General features: G+C 42.8%; 1 protein-coding gene across 3 annotated transcripts in view; it reads right to left on the reverse strand.

The window, feature by feature from the left end:
• Nucleotides 1-4,160: 4,160 nt before the first annotated feature.
• The window catches only part of LOC146353738 (transmembrane protease serine 12-like), a 31,876-nt gene continuing 8,841 nt past the window's right edge, over nucleotides 4,161-27,195 (reverse strand). The window contains exons 2-4 of one of the 3 annotated variants that reach the window (XM_084837196.1): nucleotides 24,979-25,047; nucleotides 22,547-22,689; nucleotides 4,161-4,923 (exon numbers count right to left, since the gene is read on the reverse strand). In XM_084837196.1, the coding sequence (XP_084693322.1) occupies nucleotides 4,684-4,923; nucleotides 22,547-22,689; nucleotides 24,979-25,047 (452 nt within the window). In that variant the 3' untranslated portion in view covers nucleotides 4,161-4,683. Of the gene's footprint in view, nucleotides 4,924-22,546; nucleotides 22,690-24,978; nucleotides 25,245-27,195 lie in introns of all 3 variants that reach the window. The other 2 variants (XM_084837194.1, XM_084837195.1) reach the window with 2 other exon arrangements.

Consider the following 27,195-nt stretch of genomic DNA (forward strand, 5'->3'; position numbering starts at 1 on the left):
TGTTTCTCCCTGCGTTTCCTGCTGTGCTGTCAAACGGGGAGGCGCGTGTCGACTTCGTGAAGTGATATTCACCCTTCTACTTTTGGTTTTGACGGTGATTTGATCTACTAGATTTAACAACTGATTATGTTCAGCTCCATGCCACAAGTACTGTATTAAAAACGAGTACCATGGAAGGCTAGCATCTTATACCCAAGAGCGTGCAACTCATTCATTCGCTGTGTGTGATTGTCAAAGGCTGCAATCCTGTAATCGCTTACCTGGGAATACATCCCAATGAATTCAAGGAGGGAGCAATGCTTTATCTCCTAGACAGCGTCTGGGAGACAATATTGTTCGGTTTTCTAGCTACAACGTCGGAAACAGGGCTCCCGCTCGTAGCCGGGGTGGCGAGAACTACGGTGGATACCTCTCTGCGCTTGGAAAACAGCGCAACGAGGGAAAGGGGGCGTTCCTGGAGGAGGGGAGGGCAGGAGACGGGGGCAGTAGCCATTCGAGAAATCTTGTATGGCTGTCCTAGCCTCCTTCCCTCCCCCTCCTTGAAGCCTTGGTAGACAGGCGAAAACACCAGTCTAACTTAAATGCAGAGTGGGAGGCACGAGGCACCTCCCTTTCTGCATAGGGTACTCCCGAATTTGGGGGCTTACCAATACCCAGAGTGCAAACCCATAGGATTGCGCCCTTAGATTTATTTCTGATGAGACATAGGTAGTTGATGTTCAGTCGTTAAGTCGTGTCTGACTCTTCCTGACCCATGGACCATAGCACGCCAGGCATTCCTGTCCTCCGCTCTCTCCCGGCGTGTGCTCAAGTTCATATTCATTGCATCGGTGATGCTATCCAGCCATCTCATCCTCTGCCGCCCCTTCTCCTTTTGCCTTCAATCTTTCCCAGCATCAGGGTCTTTTCCAGAGAGTTTTCTCTTCGCATTAGGTGGCCAAAATATTTGAGCAGTTTTCGCAGTAGGTGGCCAAAATATTTGAGCTTCAGCTTCAGTATCTGTCCTTCCAATGAGCAGTCAGGGCTGATTTCCTTTAGGATGGACTGATTTGACCTCCTTGCAGTTCAGGGGACATGTAAGAGTCTTCCTTATAGTCCAGCTCTCACAGCCATATGTTGCTACTGGGAAAACCATAGCTTTGATTATACGAATCTTTGTCGGCAAGGTGATGTCTCTGCTTCTTACTGTGCTGTCTAGGTTGGCCATAGCTTTCCTCCCAAGGTGCAAGCGTCTTTTAATTTCATGGCTACAGTCACTGCCTGCGGTGATCTGGGAGCCCAAGAAAATAAAATCTGTCACTGCTGCCATTTCTTCCCCTTCTATATGTCAGGAAGTCACAGGGCCAGATGCCATGATCTTAGTATTTTTAATGTTGAGTTTCAAACCAGCTTTTGCACTCTCCACTTTCACCCTCAACAGGAGGCTCTTTAGATCCTCTTTGGTTTCTGCCATTAGGGTGGTATCGTCTGCGTATCTGAGGTTGTTGATAATTCTCCTGGCAATCTTAATTCCGACCTGTGATTCATCCAACCCGGCGTTTCTCATGATGTACTCTGCATAGAAGTTAAATAAGCAGGGCGACAATATGCAGCTTTGTCGTACTCCTTTCCCAGTTTTGAACCAATCGGTTGTTCCATGTTCGGTTCTTACTGTTGCTTCTTGGCCCTCGTACAGGTTTCTCAGGAGACAGGTAAGGTGGTCTGGTACTCCCATCTCTTTAAGAATTTGCCACAGTTTGTTGTGATCCACACAATCAAAGGCAATGAAGTACAATGAAGGCAATGAAGTACAAATCAAAGGCAATGAAGGCAATGACTACAATGAAGTGTAGTCAATGAAGCAGAAATAGACGTTTTTCTGGAATTCTCTTGCTTTCTCCATGATCCAGCGAATGTTGGCGATTTGATCTCTAGTTCCTCTGCCTCTTCGAAACCCAGCTTGTACTTCCGGTAGGTCTCGGTTCACATGCCGCTGAAGCCTAACTTGTAGGATTTTGAGCATCACCTTGCTGGCATGTGAAATGAGCGCAATTGTGTGGTAGTTTGAACACTCTTTGGCGTTGCCCTTCTTTGGAATTGGAATGTAAGCTGACCTTTTCCAGTCTTGTGGCCACTGTTGAGTTTTCCAAATGTGTTGGCATATTGAGTGCAGCACTTTAACAGCACCATCTTTTAGGATTTTAAATAGCTCAGCTGGAATACTGTCATCTCCACTAGCTTTGTTGTTAGTAATGCTTCCTAAGGCCCACTTGACTTCACTCTCCAGGATGTCCGGCTCAAGTTCAGTGACCGCACTATCATGGCTATCAGGGACATTAAGATCTTTCCTGTATAGTTGGATATATCTCCCCTTTCTCCTTTGCTTTCTTGCATTTCTTTTTCTTTGGGATGGATTTAGTTGCTGCCTCCTGAACAATGTTACGGACCTCCGTCCATTGTTCCTCAGGCACTCTATCAGGTCTAATCCCTGAAATCTATTCCTCACCTCCACTGTATATTCATAAGGGATATGATTTAGGTCATACCTGAATGGTTTAGTGGTTTTCCCTACGTTCTTCAATTTAAGCTGAAATTTTGCAACAAGAAGCTCATGATCTGAGCCACAGTCAGCTCCAGGTCTTGTTTTTACTGACTGTATGGAGCTTCTCCATCTTTGGCTGCAAAGGATATAATTTGATTTCGATATTGACCATCTGGTGATGTCCATGTGAAGAGTCACCTCTTGTGCTGTTGGAAAAGCGTGTTTGCTATGATAAATGTGTTCTCTTGGCAACACTCTATTAGCCTTTGTCCTGCTTCATTTTGTACACCAAGGCCATGCTTGCCTGTTATCCCGGTGATTTCTTGACTTCCTACTTTAGTATTCCAATCCCCTATGATGAAAAGGACATCTTTTTTTGGTGTTAGTTCAAGACGGTGTTGTAGGTCTTCATAGAACTGATCAATCCCAGCTTCTTCGGCCTCAGTGGCTGGGGCATAGACTTGAATTACTAATTATACCAGATTGCTATAATATTGTTTTGTTTTCCCCAGCCCACACTTTCGTTGATATGTTAATTCCCATGTGTCTCAAGGAAATATATGTAATAGACAAAAATATGTCAAGAGGCTATTAAAAATACCAAATTCTTTAAAAAAAATTTCAGTGGAATAACCAAGCATTTCTTTGTTTTGATTATATTAAATAAATAAATAAATAAAAGCTTGAAGCAGAATACAATGTGCAGTATTGTTCTGAAAAGCAAAACTTAAGACGTGTAACAAATACCACAAAATTATATATCAATATTTCTTTTTCTGTAATTACTTGACAAGAGGAATATTTATAGTAGTTACCATTATGTCTTCCGGTGAGTAAGAAGCTGGGTGCTGAGAATAGGCAACGTTAGCTACCACTGGTCTATCATACACAGCAGCTGAGTTTAAAGTTTTGTGGATATATTTTTTAAACAAATAGGTGGCTGCACATCTTGATCTTAGAAAGAAGGAACCCAATGTACCATTTCAAGGAGTCCCATGTATTCATTCTGCAGGGGGATAAGATGTTCTTTCTTGTTAAAATGATACAGCCTAAGAATTGGCTCAGTCTTAAGAATACCAGAGGAAAACATACCCTGTTCATGCAAGGATATGTGTTTATTCAAGTCTCACTGACCTGGTTTGCGTGTAATGAGAAGCCACCCTGGATGAAGGTCACTGTTGGGTTTGTTGTTGCAGCAGCCCCCTCCATTTTAAATATTTGGGGTGCACCAGGGGCATACCATAGCTTCTTGTTGCGTGTAGACCCGGCGAGGGTGGGTTGTCAACCACCCAGAACCCTTGCACTGTTTTATGTGTGAACCAGGTCACTGTGTTCAGTGAGGCTTATTTCCTAGAGTGTTCAGGCTCTGAGCTTGTCAGGTTTTTCTTTTTTATATTTAACCAACCTGTACCATTGCTTACAAGGAAATAAGGTGTGTTTACTTTGCTGTAGGGGACCCAGCAGAAGAAGCAATTATTAACATCAACATTTCTAATACTTAAAGCCCAAATTCCTCAAACACTGTGAAACTACTTGTCAGGACTAATACCTGAAAAATAATTCTTCATTTATAAGTCCTCACACTTTCTTCTCTAAGACAAAATCAACTTTGAGTGAAGGACAAAAGAAATATTACATTGATGTTTCAAACGTGGTATCTGTATACAACTGTAAAATGTTTTATTTCAGAAATGCTATGTAAAGTATGGCAACATTTGGCATCTATCATGTACATAGTTCCTTTATATGCTAAAAATATAAGTATATATTAAGGATAGTATTGTTTGAATTCTATAAATCATCATTCCTGTACTGGGAGTTCAGTCATTTCTATCATATACTAAGCGATAATTTTCACTGTGTGTGTGTTTTTAAAAAAATGTTAATTCCCATATTTTAGCCTATTTTGAAGAGTACGATTGTCATTATATAATTTACAGTCCATAAAACACACCTATGTAAATGATCCATTCCTGTTAGGTTTAGATTTTAAAATTACAGATGGTTAAATATATTTTTGAATATAGCAGGGCAGGAGAGAACATCTATTGGTTCCTAAAGATAATGAATTCTGGTAAAGATACTTCATTTCAAAGAGGAAACAATACTGTTCAATAGCCATCCCAAATCATTCTAGTGCAATGGAAAGAAAATTTGCCTTTTTATACAACAATATGGAAAATTATCCACCCCGCAGTTAAAAGGATCAGGAAACACTGAAAGTTCACAGTGGTAGTTTTACCAAGAAGTTGTGCATCTATCCAACTTCTGTAATTAACTATATGAACATAGATTCCTGGATGTCTTGGTCGGCCACAACCGTACCCAAAGCTGGTGACTCCAACGAGATAGAACCTGGCAGTTCTTGGAAGATAGCACATCAAAGGTCCCCCGCTGTCTCCCTGGAATACGAAAAATAAAATATGGTGATATGAGTGTTGCTCATGGTATTCTAATCCCCCATCCCTGAGGTAGTTGTGTTGGCCATAAGCAAATTCCAAAATCAAAATTAGTGTAATACCTTTATTAAGCCAATCAAAGATCACAAAAAAATGTGTGAGCTTTTAAGATCTCCAATAGGCAAGATATTACAAAAATTAGGGGTGGGGGAAGCAAAAACACCCTTACTTCTACCAGGTATTGTGACGGCTTCAGGTTTCACCTGGAGCTACCCTAAAGACTGCTTAAAGGAAGAAAGTCAGATTGATACCTTTTTGAAAATATGAAATCCAGCTATTTACTCAGAAACATTTCCATCTTTGAGGAAGCGCACAGCCTCATTTGGTAGTAGAAACAGAAAAAATAGGAAGCTATTATATTAACAAACTTTAAACCATCACATCACCTGCTAGAGCCTTTGATTAGACTGTCTTCTAGAGATGTAGCATTTGGGGGAATTGTAAACCCATGGAAAAAACATTTTCCCCCGAAAAAAAATTAAATTTTGGGCAAAATACAACAATATGCAATACTTATTTTTTTTTAGCACTCTTTACAACTCTAAAATCACTTGGTTACTTTAGGAACATCAAATGTATTATGTATAACTTAGTTTACTCATAAAATCATTAAAATTAAAAACATTAAAAGTAAACTCAATAAATGTGTAATTGTCTTAATAAACCATATTTTTATATTTAATATAGCAAACATGATAATTTTATGAGCAAGCCAAGTTAAATATAATACATTTTAGGATTCTATTTTATGTTTGAACAGAGGGAACATCAGCAAGTAGTACCAGAAATATCTGAATAACTGTAAAAGCCAGAAGAAGCAGAAAGAACTACAGGCACAGAATACTGGTAGACATCTGTTCCTGTTGTAAGGAGTTGTTTGGGGTGGGGTCTGAAAGAAAAACCATTGAGAGCTTATTTCAATGGGGAAGACTTACTTTTTAAGAATGGTAATCAAGCATATTTAAGAAACATTAAGTAATCTTAACCTATTATTTGAAAAGTGACATTCCCTTTTGTAAATAATTCCCCTTAATAAACATCTTAATTTTTGTTCATTTTGAAAGGTTGTCTTTAGTGGTGGTGTCAATCCCATGCCTACACCATAGGAATCAAGCTGATTCTTTTTCTTTCTTTGAATTGTTCTTTATTTCATTTTCATTACAATACATGTACATTATCTACATGTACATTATCTATCTGTACAACTTTGTTCAAGAAATGCATAATAAATTGTACATCAATTTACAAGTTATCCATGCTATTAACAATGATAAGATGTACATATTTTATTATTAACAAGTATGTAAACTAAACTTTTGCTGAGATGTTTTATGTTTGAAAACATGCATTAAAGTTTGTTAATACATACACCTTCTTATTTGGTATTTTAATCATATATTGTACCTTCTTGTGTTCTTATGATAACCACAGAGTTTTGTAGTAGGAGGGAACACTCCATCGTTTCTCTGATCAAGCTGATTCTTATAGGTAAAGAGGGTTTATCTGGTGGCAGCAGTTAAAGGTTGTATAGCTAAGGCAGCATTCCCTGACAGTGAGAGCTAATTGGGAACTTAATTAAAAACTGTAGTAGTACCTTCTTTGAAAAAAATGAAAAAGAGGTGAGATAACATTGTTCCGTCAGCTGTGGTGGAAGTGGTGGGATAACCTACAGTTTCTCTCATGTGGGTTTTAGAACTAAATTCGTTGACTGCCACAGCATCTAACTAGAACAAGTGTAAAACATGGGACTTCATAGAACAAATCCCAAACTGTCAAGCATACACATTTTGTTTCCTTATGATATGGTAACTAGGGATGTCAGAGAATTCTGCCACGGACCCCAATGAGGCCGGATTCCAAGAATCTAGCCCCACTGGGGCCAGTGGCAGAACAGAGCACTCACCTCTGGCTCCCCTCGGAATCCATCCAGGTCGACTCCCTCCCTGTGGCGATCCTGTGGAGCCGGCCGCCAGTTCCGCAATGCTGGCAATAAGGTCGGCTGCCATTGCCGTGCCATATCACTATGTTAAGTATCTGGATGCAAATGGCGTACTGAGTGCCATTTGCAGCCGTAAAGCTGGTGGATTAGCCTAAACGCAGCCATGCTAGGCTAGGGGGAGCCAGCCTGGACAGACTCTGGGGGGAGGGACAGATTGCCCCCCCCACGGATGTCCCCCCAGACCCAGAGGTAAGGCGTCCGCCCACCCAATGGTGACTTTAATCACATGTTGGGAAACTAAGCATGACTTGGAGCATCGCAAAACATCTATCAGTAAAAGATACATTAGATCAATAGTTTTAATAAGGAACAGAATAAATAACTATACTGCGTATCTTACAGAGAGGATTAAAAAAATGTTCACCCCATCCCTATGGCTTCAAAATATCCAGAAATTTTACATCTCTAGGCTTACATAAAAATTTACCAGTTTGGGAAAATAAAGGCTGGTACCAATATACATACAGTCAGGGCCTGAAATATTGGAACAAGGATAACTGTTTTGGCAGTTGGCCTTTGTACACCACCACATTGAAGTTGAAAGGAAACACACCCAGATGGGAGCGTGTATGACAGCCAGTGGCATACACACACCCCTATCATTGATGGCTCATAAGTAATGGAACGAATGGCTGACAAGCAGCTGCATGGCCAGGTGTGGCCTGTTTCCTGGGTACCCCTGACCAATCAAGCAGATAAAAGGCCTGGAGGTGGTTCTGAGAGTTACATTTGCATTTGGTAGCTGTTCCCTGGAACTCCCAACATGAGGTCCAAAGAGGTGTCCGTGTGAGTGAAGGAGGCCATCATTAGGCTGAGGAAACAAAATAAACCCATCAGAGAGATAACAAAAACATTGGGAGTGGCCAACACAATAGTTTGGAACATCCTGAAAAAGAAGGAATTAACCGGCAAGCTCAGCAACAGCAAAAGGCCTGGAAGACCACAGAATGCTGCTCATAGTGAAGAGGAACCCTTTCACAACATCTAGCCAGGTCAAGAATGCTCTTGAGGAGGTAGGCATGTCATTGTCAACATCTACAGTCAAGATAAGGCTTTATGAATGTAAATACAGAGGCTTCACAACAAGGCGCAAACCACTAGTAACGCTCAAGAACAGACAGGCCAGATTAGCCTTTGCCAGCAAACACCTAAAAAAAGCCTGCCCAGTTCTGGAATAAGATTCTTTGGACTGATGAAACCAAGATTAACTTGTACCAGAATGATGGGAAGAGAAAAGTATGGAGAAGGAGAGGAACAGCTCATGATCCAAAGCATACCACATCATCTGTCAAACATGGTGGAGGCAGTGTTATGGCATGGGCATGTATGGCTGCCAATGGAACCGGGTCACTGGTGTTTACTGATGACCTGACTGCTGATAAAAGCAGCAGGATGAATTCTGAAGTGTATAGGGCTATACTTTCTGCTCAGATTCGGCCGAATGCTGCCAAACTGATAGGACGCCGCTTCATATTGCAGATGGATAATGACCCAAAACATACAGCAAAAGCTATCCCAGAGTTTCTCAAGGCAAAGAAGTGGCATGTTCTTCAACGGCCAAGTCAGTCACCTGATCTCAACCCAATAGAGCATGCTTTTCACTTACTGAAGATAAGACTGAAGGCAGAAAGACCCACAAACAAGCAGCAGCTGAAGGCAGCTGCAGTAAAGGCCTGGCAAAGCATCTTGAGGGAGGAAACTCAGCATTGGGTCATGTCCATGGGTTCCAGACTTCAGGCAGTCATTGACTGCAAAGGATTTTCATCCAGGTATTAAAGGCGATCCTTAAGTTTGAAATGATGTTGGTTTGTTTCATTACTTATGAGCCACCAACAATGGTGTGTGTGTATGTATGCCACTGGCTGTCCTTCCTGAATGGGTAGGGCCCCACTTTTGTCAAACCCCTTGAATTACAGCTGAAAGTCCTGACTTCGCTCCCATCTGGGTGTGTTTACTTTCAACTTCAATGTGTGGTGTACAGAGGCCAACTGCCAAAACAGTTATCCTTGTTCCAATATTTCTGGCCTTGACTGTATGAACACCTTGTGTTATACATAATTGTAAAAGAAAATATTTTATAATCCAAAACTGTTCAGCTTTTCCTATTTTTTGGAGAGAAAGGTCCTTTTCCTGGTTCTTTCCCATGTCTTCACATCTCTGTTGTCTGTAGATACCCACACCTTCGATCTCAAGATGTTGTTTTCCGTTTTGTTCATTTTGCAAAAATGAGTAATGTTGAAAAGCCTGTGGATTGGTTCTGCTATTTGTCTGCCTTTGATAAATCCAAATTGGTCTGTTTTTATGTATTTTGAGGCCAATTCATTTAGTTGGGTGGCTATAATAATTGTGAATAACTTGTACTCCTGGTTTAGAAGTGAGATTGGCCTGTGTGTCTGCATCTTCCAGGTTTTTATCCAGCTTGGGTAACAGTAGAGTTCTAAAAGTTTTTCAGGTTTCTGGAATAGGGTTCCTACTCAAAGTATTTTTAAAAGTGTAAATAATATATGCATCAACGGCTCTTCATATACTTTATAAAAGTAGCTCTCACACCCATCTGTACCAGGCGTTTGAAGTTTTTAATATGCTTGATAGCATCTTGCAACTCTTTCTGTTAGGTTAAGTTTGATATCTTATCAAATGGACCTGCAAAAATTCTGAGACCGCAAGGTAGGCGGGATTAAAATTAATAATGTATGCAGATAACCAGTTCCAAAGCGATTTCCCCTCCTGATAAACAGGAAATAATGTTGAAGTGTAAGTAAAGAGTTGAATGAGGTGAAAAGGTTTTACAACTTGCATTGCTAAGAAACCCATCTGTTCCATAGAGCACATATATGCATAAAGTACTCTCCTTTGTTATACTGATGACTCTGGCAAGCAAAGGGCTCAGGGAGACCACAAAGAACCTTTTGTTCTTCTTGGTCTCTGCGCATCACACATACGGGTCCTGAACCTGCCCAGAGCCTTTGTAGAGCTGAGAACTTTCTACAGCTGAGAAATTTAGGCAGGAAGCCAGCCCTACCTCCTTCCTGCACACGCCCTAAGGGAAGAGCTCCCGCCTTTATCTTCAGTTTCTCTTTGACCACAACAGCAGCAGCATTATTTGTGTCCTGCAAGGCAATTCAGCTGAGGTGTTCATCTACCTTTTATTCAAATTCGATTCCTTTTATTGTGTTTCTTATGTTCCTTCACTCTTTGTTTTGCATCTTATTTTCATCGACTTATTATTTGATGAAAGGCTTCCTTCAGCAGCCTATGGACCATCAGACCTCATTCTGTAAATGTGAAGTTCATGGAAGTAAATTGCCCCTGATGGATGGGCACAATCTTTGCCTTTTTTGTCTGGGCAAGACCCATGTTGTACAATCATGAATTCATTGCCAAGGCATTCACTGCCAGGGAATCACTCTTCTGCATGGTGCTTTGGGAGCATGGCTTACAGGCAGCAGATTCAGTAAAACGATTAGAGTCAGCTCCATTTTCAATCTGCTTTAAACCACCACTTAAAATGGCTCTGCTGACTTGGTCTTGGTACTGTCCACTTTGGGTTCTACTCTGTCATAGTTTTTACCTGTCCCTTTGGTCCTGCTGGATTTGGTTCTTGCTGATACCAGCCATTTACCCTCTTATCGGGAGGAGCTGGTGCCTGATCAGGCCGTTCAGCCATCAAAAAAGTAAAAGGCGAAGCGATTCTCAGCTGATGGGAGGCTGTTTCCTGCCTCCCAGCTGAGCAGAGCAGAGCAAGCTGCTCCAGCTGGTCCAGGGACTACAGAAGCAAGTAAGCTCCCAGACAGCGGGTGAACAGGGGGAGCAAACAGGAGTTGGCCAGGGGAGTTGCAGTGGTAGAAGAGACAAAGGAGACAGAGGCTAAGAGGTAAGTGGGCTGCAGGAAGCCCAGGGGGCTGCCCTTTAGCCTTCTGAGTGGCTGTGAGCTCACCAGGTGCTTCTGAGAGCTCCAACTGAATTGGGGGGCGGGTGTGGCCTGAGTACTCCCAGCAGCTGAGTGGGCAGGAAGCTTCAGTCTGTTTCCCGCCTCCCAGCTGAGCAGAGCAGAGCAAAATGGTCCAGGGACTAGAGAAGCAAGCAAGCAAGCTCCCAGAGAGCGAGCGACCAGAGTGAGAGGAAAGGGGGAGCAAACAGGAGTTGGCCAGGGGAGTTCAGCAGGGGAGGTCAAGGGGGAGGCCCCTAACATTTTTTTTCTTTTTTAACAAACTTTTTCCCCATTTATTTGTCTTGTAACACACACTTCCACACCAGTGGGACTCTACTTTTAACCTCTACTGAATAGAGGAGCAGGCACAGGCTAGTCTAGAACAATCACAAAGCTAGACACAAAAAGGGAAAAGAGGCTATGGAAGGACAAGACTCTCCAGTGGTGGTGACCTGCAAGGTGTGTGCAATGTTGTTTTCTTGCCTGAGAACAACATGGCCTACACCTGCAACAAGTGCAAGTTTATCACGCTGCTGGAAGAAAAAGTAAGTGAAGTGGAGCAGCGACTGTCGACCCTCCGGGGAATAAGAGAACACGAAGAGTTCTTGGACAGAATGGGGGAACTACAGCAGCAAAGGGAAGACCAGAAGCTTGAAGAGCAAGATGAGGCAGAAGTGGGAAATGCTGAGGAGAAGAAAAATGGAGTAGAGGGTACTCCTTGGAAAAGGTTGACAGTTAGGAGAAGAAGAACTAGATGCCACTCTGCACCAGTGGAAGCAGTGGAGCTGTGGAACCGATTCCAGGTACTTGCGGATGAGACTGGAGGACAGCCTGCAGAGGAAGAACCACAGGGGAATGAACCTACATGAGAGTGAGCAAGAGGCTGAAGGTCAGTCAAACAGAGGCGATGAAACCCAGGCCTACAACAACAAGAAGAGTGGTAGTAGTGGGAGACTCCTTGCTGCATGGGATTGAGACTCAAGTATGTCGCGAAGACCCATGGCCTCGCCAGGTATGTTTTCTCCCAGAAGGACAGATTAAAGACGTGACTGAAAGGTTGCCTGCACTCATAAAGCCCACTGACAGGTATCCCTTTCTTCTCATCTATGGGAACAAATGATACCACCAAGCGGAGCTACGAAGAAATCACATCAGACTTTGAAGCTTTGGGAAGGAAACTCAAGAACTTTGGGGCCCAGATAGTTGTCTCATCCATCCTTCCAGTAGTTAGAAGAGGGATAGAAAGGAAATGAAAAATACTCCAGGTGAATGACTGGCTACGAAGGTGGTGCCGACGAGAGAGATTTGGATTCTGGGACCACGGGCTATACTTCCTGGAAGATGGACTGTTGGCAAGGGATGGGTTGCACCTCACAAAGGATGGGAAGAATGTGTTTGGCCACAGCATGAAGAACTTCATCAGGAGGGCTTTAAACTGAATCCTACGGGGAAGGGAGATGTAAAGTTGGGGTAACAATGGACGTAGGCTCATGCACTGCAACGGAGAGAACAGCTCTGATAGTGCCCAATAATAGTCTTCAGACACATGTAGGAAGAAAGCCAGACTATAAAGCATATGGTCTTTGATGTCTATATACTAATGCCCAGAGTATAGGAAACAAACAGAACAAACTTGAACTCTTAATACAAGAGGGAAATTATGACTTGATAGGTATAACTGAGACTTGGTGGGATGACTCTCATGACTGGAATACAGCAACTGAAGGATATAACTTGTTCAAAAAGAACAGGAGGAACAGAAAGGGAGGTGGGGTTGCACTATATGTGAAAAATACATATCTCTGCACAGAAATACAGGAGGATGAGCTTGGTAGCCCCATTGAGAGCATCTGGATCAAAATAAATGGAGCAAAGAATAGAAGGAACCTGGTGGTCAGTGTCTACTACCGGCCACTCAATCAAGGAGAAGATGAGGATGAAACTTTTGAAAAGCAAATAGCCGATGTTTCAAGGAAGCATGATGTAGTAGTGATGGGGGACTTCAATTTCCCTGATATTTGTTGGGAGACAAATTCTGCAAAACATGGCCCCTCCAGGAAATTCCTGACTTGTATGGTAGATAAATTCCTCCTACAGAAAGTAGAGGAAGGAACTAGAGGATCGGCTATCCTTGACTTGATCCTAACCAATAGAGATGACTTAGTGGATGAAGTAGCAGTTACAGGAACTCTGGGGGAAAGCGACCATGTTGTACTTGAGTTCTTGGTTCTAAGAGAAGCAAAAGCCGAGTGTAGTCAAACGCGTACCCTGGATTTTGGGAAAGTTGATTTTAATAAACTCAGAACAATGATCAGTAAGGTCCCATGGCAAGCGACTGTAACGAGAAAAGCAGTCCAAGATGGGTGGGAGCTTTTAAAAAAGGAAATTCTCAAGGCACAATTACAAGCCCTTCCAACAAGAAGAAAAGGTGGAAGACAACAGAAGAAGCCAATGTGGCTTCACAAAAAGCTTAGAGATGACCTGAAAACAAAAAAGGATACATATAGGAAGTGGAAAGACAGCCAAGCAACAAAGGAAGAGTACAGGCAGGTAGCACAGAATTGCAAGGATGGAGTCAGGAAGGCTACAGCTGAGAAAGAGCTGAGGTTAGCGAGGGATGCTAAAAGCAACAAAAAGGTTTTCTTCAGCTACGTGCACAGTAAAAGGCAGAGGAAAGAAATGGTTGTTCAGCTGATAAATAAGGATGGCAAAACGATAACAGATGACAAAGAAAAGGCAGAGGTGCTCAATTCCTACTTTGGCTCAGTCTTCTCCCAAAAGAGGGTCTATGACCCCCTGGCAAAGGCGAAGTACAGGCTGAAGGGGCAGGATTGCAGCTTGAAATCGATAGGCATATGGTCAAGGAACACCTCATTACTTTGAATGAGTTCAAATCTCCAGGGCCAGATGAACTGCATCCTAGAGTAATAAAGGAACTGGCAGAAGAACTCTCAAGAACCGCTCTCTATTCTCTTTGAGCAATCATGGAGGACGGGTGAAGTGCCAGTTGACTGGAGGAGGGCTAATGTGGTCCCTATCTTCAAAAAGGGTAAAAAGGAGGAACCTGGGAACTACAGACCAGTCAGTCTGACATCAATCCCTGGGAAAATTCTGGAGCAGATCATAAAGCAATCCATCTGGAAGCACCTTGAAAACAATGCAGAGATTACTCGAAGCCAACGTGGATTTGTCAAGAACAAGCCCTGACGAATCTGATCTCATTTTTTGATCAAGTTACCTCCCTTGTGGACTGTGGGAATGCTGTAGACATAATATACCTCAACTTCAGCAAAGCTTTCGACAAAGTGCCCCATGATATGAGCAAACTAGCTCAAAGTGGACTAGATGAAACAACGATCTGGTGGATCCACAGTTGGGTACAGAATCCGACTCAAAGAGTGCTTATTGGTGGGACCTTCTCAAACTGGGGAGAGGTAACGAGCAGGGTACCGCAGGGCTCAGTCCTGGGCCCAGTGCTCTTCAACATTTTGATTAATGACTTGGAGGAGGAGGTGCAGGGAATGCTGATCAAATTTGCAGATGACACAAAATTGGGTGGGATAGCTAATATTTTGAAAAACAGAAACAAAATTCAAAGTGATCTTGATAGACTGGAGTTCTGGGCAGAAAACAACAGAATGACATTTAATAGGGATAAATGCCAAGTCCTGCACCTAGGAAAAAGAAACCAAATGCACAGTTACAAGATGGGGGATACGTGGCTCAACAACACGACAAGCGAGAAGGATCTTGGAATTGTTGTCGATCACAAGCTGAATATGAGCCAACAGTATGATGTGGCTGCAAAAAAAGGCAAATTCGCTTTTGGGCTGCATTAATAGAAGCATAGCTTCCAAATCCCGGGAAGTACTAGTTCCACTCTACTCAGCACTGGTTAGGCCTCATCTGGAGTACTGTGTCCAGTTCTGGGCACCACACTTGAAGAAGGATGCAGACAAACTGGAGAGGGTTCAGAGGAGGGCAACAAAGATGATCAGGGGACTGGAAACAAAGCCCTATGAAGAGAGACTGAAAGAACTGGGCATGTTTAGCCTTGAGAAGAGAAGACTGAGGGGAGATATGATAGCACTCTTCAAGTACTTGAAAGGTTGTCACAGAGAGGAAGGCCAGGATCTCTTCTTGATCATCCCAGAGTGCAGGACACGGAATAATGGGCTCAAGTTACAGGAAGCTAGATTCCGGCTGAACATCAGGAAAAACTTCCTGTTAGAGCAATATGACAATGGAACCAATTCCATAGGGAGGTAGTGGGCTCTCCCACACTGGAGGCGTTCAAGACGAGGCTGGACAGCCAACTGTCAGGGATGCTCTGACTTGGATTCCTGCATTGAGCAGGGGGTTGAACTCGATGGCCTTGTAGGCCCCTTCCAATCCTACTATTCTATGATTCTATGAACCTAAAAAAGAAAAAAAAAACCCGCCTAAGAATAGAGGCAGTCAGCCACTGCACACCTATGCCATCTCCTGTTGACAGACTGAAACTAACTTACCAGTGGAGATGCCTTCCAAACTGCCTCCACCTCCACTGCTGCTATTGTCACCCATTCCAATGATTCAGAGATTGCCATGTAACTCTCCCATGGTTTTAGACGAGGTATGCATCACTAGATAGATGCCAGAAAGTGAGATCAGGGATGCTTCTCCACCATTCTCTGGATTCCAGGAGGGGCTCACCTGACTTGTATTAAACAGTATTCTGACTGATTCTACTTTAATGGAAGAGGCCAGGGTTTATCACGGCAAGAGCCACACATGGTTGGTATCCTTGCTCCCCTTCTCAATTTTGGGACATGGGATTCCCAGGGAGGCAAGACTCTCCGCAAGGACATTATAGGGAACATGCATGGTATTTTGATCCATACCCTCCCCGGGCCTGAGGGGATCCTCCTGAATATAGGAGGTCTCTAGATCCCAAGTACACTAGTAAGTCACAGGTAAATCCTGTGACTGCTACTGTATCTTGAACTGCCACATCGGATCTGATGATGTCAATGCCTCAAACAGTGGTCATACTTATCATAGCTCTTGCACCTGTTCCTACAATGTCTATCCCATCCATTTTGATATTGGTACCAGTGCTTTGTGGACCATCACAGCTCCACCCACTTCTACCAACAGCACTGGTTGTGTCAACAGCTGTCCCTCCATCCACAACTACCTTTGCACCACTTCAAACACCAACACAGCTGAAGGAGTCGGATCTGGACAACTACCAATCGGATTCTTCTGCTTCTGAGTCAGCCGCTCCTTCAGCCTCATCTCCAGATCCAGTGCTGGGTAGCCATCCTCCACCTTCCCTGACAGACGGTAACTGCCCTTACACTGTGCAGCTCCTTCATATGGTTACATCCTTGCGGCTAGATATCAAGCAATCTGCTACTCCAGTGGATGATTTGGTCATGGACTTTGTCCAGTCCAAGTTCATAGGCCCCACTGCTCTGCCTGTCCTCCCCTCCTTTCTCAGGGCAGCCTGGAAGAAAGTAGCCTTCTTCAGCTCCTCCAACTTCCAAGAGCATGGACAATCTTTATAAAGTTCAACTGGACCATTATACCCTCCAGTTTCAACATCCTGCACCAACATCCATTATAGTTGAATCTGGTCATAACAAAATGTCCAGGTTGGAGACTCCGGTGAGGAAGGGAGGGTTTCAAACCTGTCTCCTTGGGAACGTAGCCGACTAAAGAGAATAGAAAAGAAACACCAACTTAGGCATAATTCACAATTACAGGTAAAGTTTGCCCTCAGTGATAGGTGGACAGGCAAAGAGCTCTAGGCACCCCACACCTGTTTAGAAGCAGCTGCAGAATTCAGGAATCTTTGTGGGTACCTCTTTATACCAGTAAAATCACTTGCTTGCTTGGATTATACCTGAACTTTGGTCTTTTGGTTTGCCTCAACTTCCATGTTCGTGGGACTTTGTCTTGGAAATTATTCCTGAACTCTTTTCAGTCCAGAAGCCTGTGCCTTTGAAAATCTGCCTTAGATTACATCACTGGTCTTCAGAACCTTGCTCCCAGGTTGTTTGGATTGCATCTTGGAACTTAATGGTGGATTTATAACCCTGTCTGTGCTCCTAACTGAACTAACTGATTTATTGGAAGTATTGGAAGTTTTATCTCAAATGCTTTTGTCTCATGGACTCTTCCCTAGTTATTTCATTTCTCTGGGGTATGAGAAGGCCAGAGCAATACTCAGGCAATGCCTAGCAGATATCGAATATCAAGTTGACTTGAGTTTAACTTCAAATTCCACTTTAATTGATACTGCACTCCGACTTCACAAACCAGCAAATTACTTCTATTCACTCTCAGTCTAGAAGTACCGCAGAGCTTTTACATTGGCATGTCTGTTCCCTCCCCTCAGATGTCTTGGAGGGTAGATTCCGTAGAACTCCCCACTACCAACGGAAGTGTCCCTGTAACTCAGGAGAGATTGAAACAGTGACCCATGTCCTTCTGTAATGTCTTTTTTATTGTGACATTCGTAAAACTTTTATTGTTCCCATTTTATCTAAACTGTCAGGATGCCCAGATGCATTTTGTCTTTATTTCTCTCTGATAAAAAAGCATCCATTACTCTTATTGCTGCCAAATGTTTTGCAACAGCAAGCGAAATCCATCAAGAATTTACTCAACTCACTCATTAAATTCTTTGAAATGTCTAGAACTTTTCTGAAATGTCTAGAACTTTTATAATTTGGGGGTTTTATACATACATAGCCTTATTTCCTGTTATTGGTCAACATCTTTTATGTTGATTATTCAGCTATTTTGGTCATTCGACCATAATGAAGAGTGATTGATTGGAACGATTGCCTCTGTGACGTTTCTGTGCTGCAGACTCCAAAAGATTGCTTGTGTTCGCATCTCACCACAATGAAGAGTTCGTGGTTTATTATACTCCTATGATAAGTTGTTGGTGTTGCAAGGGAACCAGGCATGACCCTTTCTCTGTGCTCCCTCCAAGTTTATTTGGCAGCATTATCTGTTTTTCATGCTTGGTTTCAAGGCTACATATTTTTCTCACTTGTGACTACAGAAATGTTTCTTATTGGATCAAAGAACCTATAACCACCAGTCTCTCAACCAATCTCAAACTAAATTCTGTGTTCTGGACATCTTTTATGTCAAAACTGATTGAACCGCTTACTACATGATCTCAGGTTACTTACATTCAAGGTGCTTTTTCTAGTAGCCATAACTTCTGGACACTGAGCCAGTGAACTAACGGCGCTCTGTTCCAGTCTCCCGTTACAGTCCTTTATAATGACAAGGTGGTGCTCCAAACAGATCCTTCTTGCAAAAGTTGTGTTGTCATTTCATCTGGACCAAGACATATTTTTACCTGTCTTCTTTCCAACTCCAGCCATACCTTTGGAAGTATCTCTTGACACTTTGGATGTTTACAAGGCTTTGGCTTTCAACCTGGACAAAACATCTTCTTTCTATAAAACCCTTAAGACACTTGGTCTGTTATGGAGTCAGAAAGAAGGGTTCATTGGTTTCAACACAGCATCTGACCGCTTCGGTATCTGAAACTCTGTGATGTGTTGGCACAGTTCCTGGTACCGGACTTGGCACAGGCTAATCCTACTTGGGCTGTTGCCTCTTGTTGCTTTTTTACAAGGTGTTCCACTTCACAAGTCATGAAGGGCTGCTCCCTGGATACAGCTTTCAATGTTTGTTAAGCACTACTGACAGGATGTTCGAGCAAGGAAGGATGCCACTTTTGATTGGACAGTACTTTCATCTTTACTAGCTGGATCAGCTTTCCCACCAGCTTTGGTAAATTAGCTAATTACCTATATGTGTGGCGCACAGAGACCATGAAGGATAGGTCGCTTACCTGTAACTATAGTTCTTTGAGTGGTTATCCGTGCAGTCAGAAAACTCAACCTCTTACCCCACTATAGGTGGTTCCATGTTTTTCACCATTCCTTTTGGTTTGGGTCTGCTGCAGTGCCCTTGAGAAACGAATGGGAAAAATGGGAGCTCTGCATTTAGGGCATGTGCAAGAGAGGGTAGAGTGGGCTTCCAGCCTAACCTTCTCAGCTTTAAGAAGTCAAATTGCACAGATGACCACTCAAAGAACTACAGTTACAGGTAAGCAGCCTGCCCTTATAGGCAAATACAGTAATTCTCAATACTTAAGAATTTTTCTGTAACTTTTGTGTGGTAGTCACTGCCAGTCATAACGTCACAGCCTTTGTTTAAACTGTATAAAAACCCCGCATTTTGTGCAGTTAGGTGTGCTGGATTTAGATCAGTGTCTTTTTGCTGAGCCTTGTGTGGCGCAGAGTGGTAGGCGGCAGTATTGCAACCGAAACTCTCCCCACAACCTGAGTTCGATCCCAGCGGAAGCTGGGTCTCAGGTAGCCGGCTCATTTCGACTCAGCCTTCCATCCTTCTGAGGTTGGTAAAATGAGTACCCAGCTTGCTGGGGGAAAGGTAGCCACGACTGGGGAAGGCAATGGCAAACCACCCCGCTATAGTCTGCCATGAAAACGCCAGCGCAAGCGGAGTCCCTCTAGGGGTCAGTAATGACCCGGTGCTTGCACAGGAGGAACCTTTCCTTTCCTTTTTGCTGAAATCACTCAAAGCTTAGCCTTATTAGGCAAGCCTGTGCCAATGTGTTTTATCGGTTCCTGCCATGACTGACAGGCTTATACCACCTTAATTTCTCACCAATGGATACTTATACTTTTGGCAACCCTAGGTTCATTCTCAGAAGTCCTAACTGATCTCTTCTGGTGAGAGATAAACCCCAGAATCCTGCTTACCCTCAGTCAAACCCAGAGAGAAAAGGCCTCAGATGGGGTCAAGGAGACTGTGGTTCTGTTGCTCATCTGCTGGTTATATTCACCCAGGCTAATCATAACTTGGCTATTTTGGTTTGTGCCTAGCCATAGGCCACAGACTGCCCCAAAGTCCAAATTTAAACAGATACATTTTTTCCCTGTTGCCACTGAGACCGGAAATTTCAATTCAACACAATTCTTCAGTTGAAGGAATGGCCTTACGGCCCAAGGAAAGGCATCTTTAAACCACCATCTAGCTTCTGAGGTCTTTCTACATTTGTAGCATCCAACCCGTCTTTTCTATATGTGTGTTTTAATTGCATCTATCTTTAAATTAATTTGGTCAGAGCCCCAGGCTTGAAGTGCACCCTTCTTTGACCAACTAATGGAATAAATTGTGTCTGGGCCCCTTTTGCGCCCCTTCATTTTTTCTTCATTATCTCTTTTCACATGGTTGGCTAACTGTTTCAGAAGAGGCAATCAACCAAGGGAGTATGACGGTGACTGAGTTTGAAATGGCCCACTCCTGAGGCAACAGGAGGCAAGTGCACAAAGCGCTATAAAGTATAATGTGATCTGTGCACGGTGGATAGATCCTTTCTCCCCTTTCTTCTAGTCACACTGACTGAGCAATGGGAACTGACCCAATCACAGCACATTGCATTGGGATAAAGCCTCCTCCACACCCTGCTCTCAAATGCTCATCCCAATTCTTTATTTTCTGTACCCAAGAGGGTTAGGGACTCCTACTTACCTAACCCTTCTAACCCCCACAAACCCTTCCTACAGTCAGTGCACGTTCATGGCCTAGTTTAAACTCCAGAGCCAGCCCCATCGACAATTCATCTAATTTCCCCACAATCCAAGTTCCTGTTACAGACTTAAATAATTCATCGATCATTTATTTTAATTGCAATTGTTCTACTATATTGCTTTCCTCAAATGAATGATTGTATATTTTAAATTCTTGTGTTAACTTAATAAATACACCATTGTTTTCAAAAGCTTGTGTGTGTATATTGTTTTCAGTTCCCCTCCATTTCAAAGGGGGTCTGTCCCATACCAGCGGGAGGGGGCAGGTGTATAGCACTGTCTGCCAGCCTACTGTTCTCTACTAGCTTCAAACTGTACAGCAGAGAGGGGAAACCTCAGGCACAGGGGCCATATCTTGCCCTCCTAGAGTCCTAATCCAGCCCTTCAAGGTTTCCCAGGCTTCACCCCTACCCCTGGTACCACCTCTTTCCCCCAACCACTCATCATTTGGCAGTCTCCCAGCTTTTGGGCACTTTTCCCCTATTCTAAAAGATTGAAATGCCTCTGCTGAGGCTTAACTTTGAGCTAAAATATGCAGGTATTCCTTGTATTTTTGGCCCCACCCTTTTTGCCTCCATCCCTGAACACCACTGGACTGCAAGCCCCGAGACCTTCAGAACAATTCAGTTCCTGCATTGAAAGAGGATCCCATTTCTGTTGTATGGACTGCTAAACTATGGGGTTCATCACATGGAGCTTTTATCCTGCTATTGAGATGGCTCTCTCTCGGAAGTCTGCAGGCTCTTTAGATGATGCCGTTACCCTCCAGGGTGTCTCCCACCATTTCCTCCAGCCTATCTCGTGTTTTCCCCAAACATAAAAAATGTGGTATTTTTTCCAGCTGATGGAACAGGAGCGCCATGACCTCCCTGTGAAATTCTCCATAGCATAAGAAAGCGCTGTGTCTGCCTGCTGTGGGCGTTTGTTTTCAGTTGTTGGAGGAGCGGTCAGGATGAGAATTGAGAGGAGCGAGGGCAAGAATTCCCTGCCAATTGCATCTCCTGCCTCTGCATTTCTCAACTGGAGGGAAAAGAGGGTAAAATGCCTCCCTGCAACCAAGGGAGACACATCTGATCCCCCACCCCACCAAGCTCAGAAGCAACATCTGTTGTTTCAGAACACCCTGTTAAGTTCAATGGGGCTTACTCCCAAGTAAGTGTGTCGAGGGATGCAGACTTACAGGGTGCTCTTATGCTTACTCAGAAGTAAGTCCCACTGAGTTCAATGCGGCTTACTCCCACATACATGTGCCAAGGGTTGCAGACTTATAGCACAATCTCACATTTTATTTCTACTCAGAAGTAAGTCTGAGGTTTCCTGGGGGCTGAGAGAAAACAGTACAGCAGAAGTTAAGCTATGAAAACAAGACTCCCCCCCCCCCGCCCCTTTGTACACATGCTAGGGAGGGAGGAAGGCACTCCCTCAGTTCAAATCACATGTCTGCCATGTAAAAGAGCCCTTCCTGATCCCACAAAGAAACCGAAAGCAGGAAGGTCCAGAAAGGATGTGGGGTTTTGCGGGGGGGTGGGGGTTGCTTAATGTAGAAACACCGTATGTCCTGGTTAGGGACATCTGCCCCTTGTGGGTGAAGATGTTACTGCAGGCTTCACCCACATTAAAAATAATTACAATTTAAGAAATTTAAGAACAAAATAACCATGGGGCACACTCTCCTAGGGGACATTATTATGCAAGCAAAATTTCAGGTGTTTCAGTTTCATAGTTTTGCTGCTATGGCCCTGACACATAGATGCACACACATTCTCTTTTATTATTATAGATTGATGATGAGAAAATGAAATTATGGCTTGAATTTTCAATTACCACTTGAATTTTACTGTGATATTTTTAAGGTTGATTTTATTACATAAACTGATAAGTCATTTTGTTTCACAAATGTACTAACTTGGTGCTACTTTGACTACTGGGTAAAAGTTTGCTCTAGCACCTGCATGAGTGGAGATTTTGATGACATGTTGTAAAATGGAATTATCTCCATTTTACCTGGCAGCTATCGACACGTCCACTTGCAGAGCCGGCACAAAGCATATTCAGTGTTAGTTGTCCTCCATACGAGTCATATCTATTACACACATTTAGTGGAATAATGTCTACTTGAGCTTCTTGTAATATAAGTTTGCTTCTACCTGTACAGAAAACACAAAATACTGCTTCACCCACATTAAAAATAATTAAAATTAAAGTATGCTGATAACATTCTGAAACAAGGCAATATGCAAAACTATATGATAGTGGCAGCACTTAAGCCACTGTAACTCACCTAAGCTTAGCAGACTAGACCTGTTCTCTGTGCAATCTAGAGAACCTACATTAGTTATCAAACTAAAGGCAAAATCCTACACATGTTCAGACAGAAAAAGATCCTACAACTCCCAGCATCGTCCATGGCTGACTGGAGCATGCTAGGCATTGTAAGCTTTTTTTCTGTCTAAACATACATAGGATTGTGTCCTGATGCTCAAGAATCTTTCCACTGTCTTGGAGCTGTGGCAAATTCTGTTTGGCAGCCAATACAGACCCGTGGTGCATATGGAGGTGTGGATGCTAGGCCATTTGCTGTTGAGATTTCTTTACTGCTGTTCTCATTATTTTGTTTTTATTGGAATCAACTATTGTATGTTTTCAGAGTTTATTTGTGCTTTTTGTATTGTTTGAAGCCAAAGGAACTATTCAGTTTATCTGCTTCAGCCATTACTATAACAAAATTGTAGGTATAGTAGTTCAAAAAGTTTACACATCAAATTATGATTTATTCAGGTGCACAGTCTAAAACATGTGCACAACGAAGTTCACACAAAAGCCAAACCCAGAGAAGCTACTTTCTAAGTAATGTCCATATTCCTATTTTGAAGAAGGAAATCTGTCTTTTGTAAATTTGACCGGTGTCCACAGTTTTTATTTAAATTATCATTTTAGATTGAAATATAGGACAATCTAAAGAAGTGTGCCATCAAATTTGTGAGCAATTATTTTTGGCCTACATTGTGAGCATGGCACTCGGCTTGAACCGAGCCTACAAGAATATTAGATTGCAGATTGATTTTTCCTAGATAAAATTCTGACACAGATGAGGCAAATACCACATCCAATGAGATTTCTAATCTTTAGGTAAAGTTGTATCGTTTACCGCAGTTTCTCATGATAAATGCAGAAGATAGGAGAAATATTCTGGTCTAAGCAAGAGATGGATGCAAGTCTTTAGAATCAAGCCAAGATCCTGTTCCTATAGCCTGTTGTTCCTGTTTAATATCTGAACTGACTGCCATTTCTAGCCCCTGGCCTGGGTCCAGATTTAAGCTGGATCAACTTTTTTGCCCCCTCCTTCCCATGGCAGCCCCTCCAGCTCCCTAAAAATGCAACACAGAGTCAAGAGACCCCGCTGAATAGGTGTGGTGTTGTGAGGTGTGTGTGTCCCCATAAATCAGGTAGAGGGACCTTCTGTGAATGGAGCCCTTCCTCTTATGGAAGGAAGATCCTGGATCCAACTCTTTCTCCTGTTAGGAGTATTGTAATATGTCTATATAGTGGAATGTCTAGTTCTCTATAAAAACAAATTGTTTAAATCTCAAAGGCAGGGCTGTGTATATGTTGCGATTTCTGAGAATCTCAACTTTTAAAAAACTCTCTGCATCAATGGTACCTTATATGGTGGAAATCTATAAGTGAAATTATGCAAATTGTTCAGTGTACATAATTTATAAAGGTTGCAGAATGCAGCGTTCCTTGGTTGAAAATTTGGGACTGGGAACAGGATTTTCATTTTGTTTTTGAGCACAAAGTACACATATGCCCAAGTATAGCTTAGTGATTTTTTTTCTTTGATCACAAGTGTGAGTGTGTGTGTGTGTATCTGCATGCTTTGATGACTAGTAATTTTTTTTAAAAAAATGCTGTAATGTTGCAAACATACTTAAATATTAAAGAATTCAGTTGCCCAAGAAAAGACAGTTTATCTCTCATACCATGAAGTTAAAAGAACACATGCTCCAAACACAAGAAATCTGTCCAGGTTGCTCATGCCTGGCAATAACGAGCCCAGGAGCAAGGTTGAATTTTTACCATTGCTCCCCACAAATGAAAGTGAGGTTTTCCAACAACAGAGTTGTTGATTGCTAACAAGAGGTGGTGGGAAGAGCTATCTTTTGAAGTTCAGTGACCAGAAAAGATAAGGAATGAAAACCATTTCACAAATATCTGTAAGGGTGCATCTTTTTACCGTACATCTAGAAATGTAAAGTGTGACTGCAAAATAAAGTGTATCATAATGACAGCCAGCACCTCTCTCTTGAGTGTACCCTTTGACAGACCTAGATTTCCTTCCACATAATGTGGGAAATAATCCTGAATCTAGTCATGAAATCACTAAACTTCTCACTCTTAACAATAGTTTAGTTTAAAGGAAAAATAAAAGTTACCTTTCTCTTTTGTGCTTCCCCAGCCAGAGATGTAACAGGGGTATTCCGCATTAGCCAAAAGATGAGTATCTGGTAAGCAGATGGGCTGAACATATTTATTAAATTTGATATATCTTATTAGCTTAAATAATGCAATGTCATTTTCATTGGTGCTCCAAGTATAATTAGAATGGACCATGATCGTTTTGACTCGGCGCTTTATAGTATGAGAGCTGAATTTACGACGATTATGCATGCCAATCACAACCCTCCAAAGGGTTGGGTTCCTAGGATAGAATAAAATCCCCTATGGACTATTATTATTATTATTATTATTTATAGAATTGCTACTTCACAAACTCTTGAGACTTGAGAATTGTCTGTTGCTTCACAGTCTGTGTAAAACTAATAAGCATGGACCCAGATTCCGATTAAATGTTAAGAGAATGGCAAAGATCGCTGCAGTTAATAATGGCAAAGATCGCTGCAGTTAATAATAGTAACAGTGAGTAAAAACATAAATGCATAGGAATGTAAGCCCTGCTAGGTCAGACAAAAGGACTATCTAGTTGGGCATCCTCCTTTGCATAGCGACCAATCAGTTGCCTCTAGAAAGTAGGATATGAAGGTAATTGGTTAATCCTGTTGTTGCTCCCCAGTAATTGGTATCCATAGGCAAACTGCCCCTAAATCTGGAGGTATCACATGGCCAGTATGAACAGTAGCCACTGATAGACTTGCATCCATGAATCTGTCTAATCCCCTTTTAAAGCCATCCAAGCAAGTGGCCACACACTTACCAAGCAACCTCAAAACAGTGCTACACTAAGTTCACTTTAATTCAGTTTTCTTTGTGTGTACCATTCAGTAGCTGCAGCTGATGTAACCCTAAATCAGGGATGGGAAACCTCTGGTCCATGGGCTTAATCTGGCTCACAGACAGTCCCCATCTGGTCTGTGGCGGGTTCGGCTCCATGTGCCCTACCCACTTCCCTTCGCCATGACCCTCTCCCTGGTTTGGAAGCTAGCTGGGGTGTGGGGAGGAAGCAGGGATAGGAATCCCTTTGCTTTCCCAGATCACAAATGGGAGATAATAAGGGGATTCCCCACTCTCAATTGTGCATCACCGACCCCATCTCATCCCAAGTGCGGGAAGGCGCTGGTTATGGGAAACCAGTCCCCATCTGAAATGGCTTCAGTTGCTGCTTGGGCCAGGGGACTTCATCTGCCTCGTATCATCCCTGTGGAGGACTGATGATGCCGGCTGAGTCAGTTTGTATGGTGCGTTCCATCCAAATGGGCACGATGTGTGGTGTGCAAAGCTGGAGACTTGGCCAGCACTGGGAAGAGTGGTTGATCTTCCTCACATCTGCCCAGTTCATTCATATGCTGCCCTCAAGTTGCCCACATCCAGGGTCTCGGGCAGCACTAGCTGAGTCCCTTTCTCTGTGCTGAGAGAAGCACAAAGAAAGGCAAAATGGGTGGGGCAACAATGTCTGTTGGGCCCCCCACTGAAAACTTCCACACCTCTGCCCTAAACCATTGTTTAGCACTATGTGGATGAGCCTGAACAAATTTGAGTGAATCTTTGGACTTCCCTGCTTTCCTCTTTGCTCTCCTCCTTCCACACAGCCAAGATGAGGACTTCGGTAGAATTTGGTTTCACTTTCACAGAAGCCTGGTTTAATGTTATGTTCAAACCAGGCATCCTTGTTTAATACAAACTCTGATATGTTTCTTAACAAGCTAACTTCAAACCATGGCTTATGAAGCTGACTTGTTAAACTAACCAGTTTGACTGGGGGGACCCAGATTCAAGTCCCCACTCAGCCATTAAGCTAAATGGGTGACTTCGGGCCAGTCACTGACTCTCAGCCCAAACTACCTCACAAGACTGTTGTGAGGATATAATGGAGGGGTGGATCATGTACGCCACCTTGGGCTCTTCGGAGGAAAAGACAGGATGTAAATATAACAGACATAATAAATAGATGCTCTGTTCAAACGTAATGCTAAGTCTGGATTCTGAAAATGTGAAACTATACTCTGCCAAAATCTTCCTCCCCAACGCAGGAGAGGAGGAAAGGGAACAGGAAAGTTTTGGTTGGGTACATCCAAGTAATATTAAACCATAGTTTAGCATTATTTATTATTAATATTTATATACCACCTTTCTTGCCAAAGACAATTACAACCATTTTAAAATAAAGCAATAAAATAATAAAAAAACAATTAAGA

Source organism: Heloderma suspectum, chromosome 2 (assembly GCF_057233095.1).
Source record: "Heloderma suspectum isolate Gila_16-S chromosome 2, 16-S_ref, whole genome shotgun sequence".
Classification (NCBI taxonomy): domain Eukaryota; kingdom Metazoa; phylum Chordata; class Lepidosauria; order Squamata; family Helodermatidae; genus Heloderma; species Heloderma suspectum.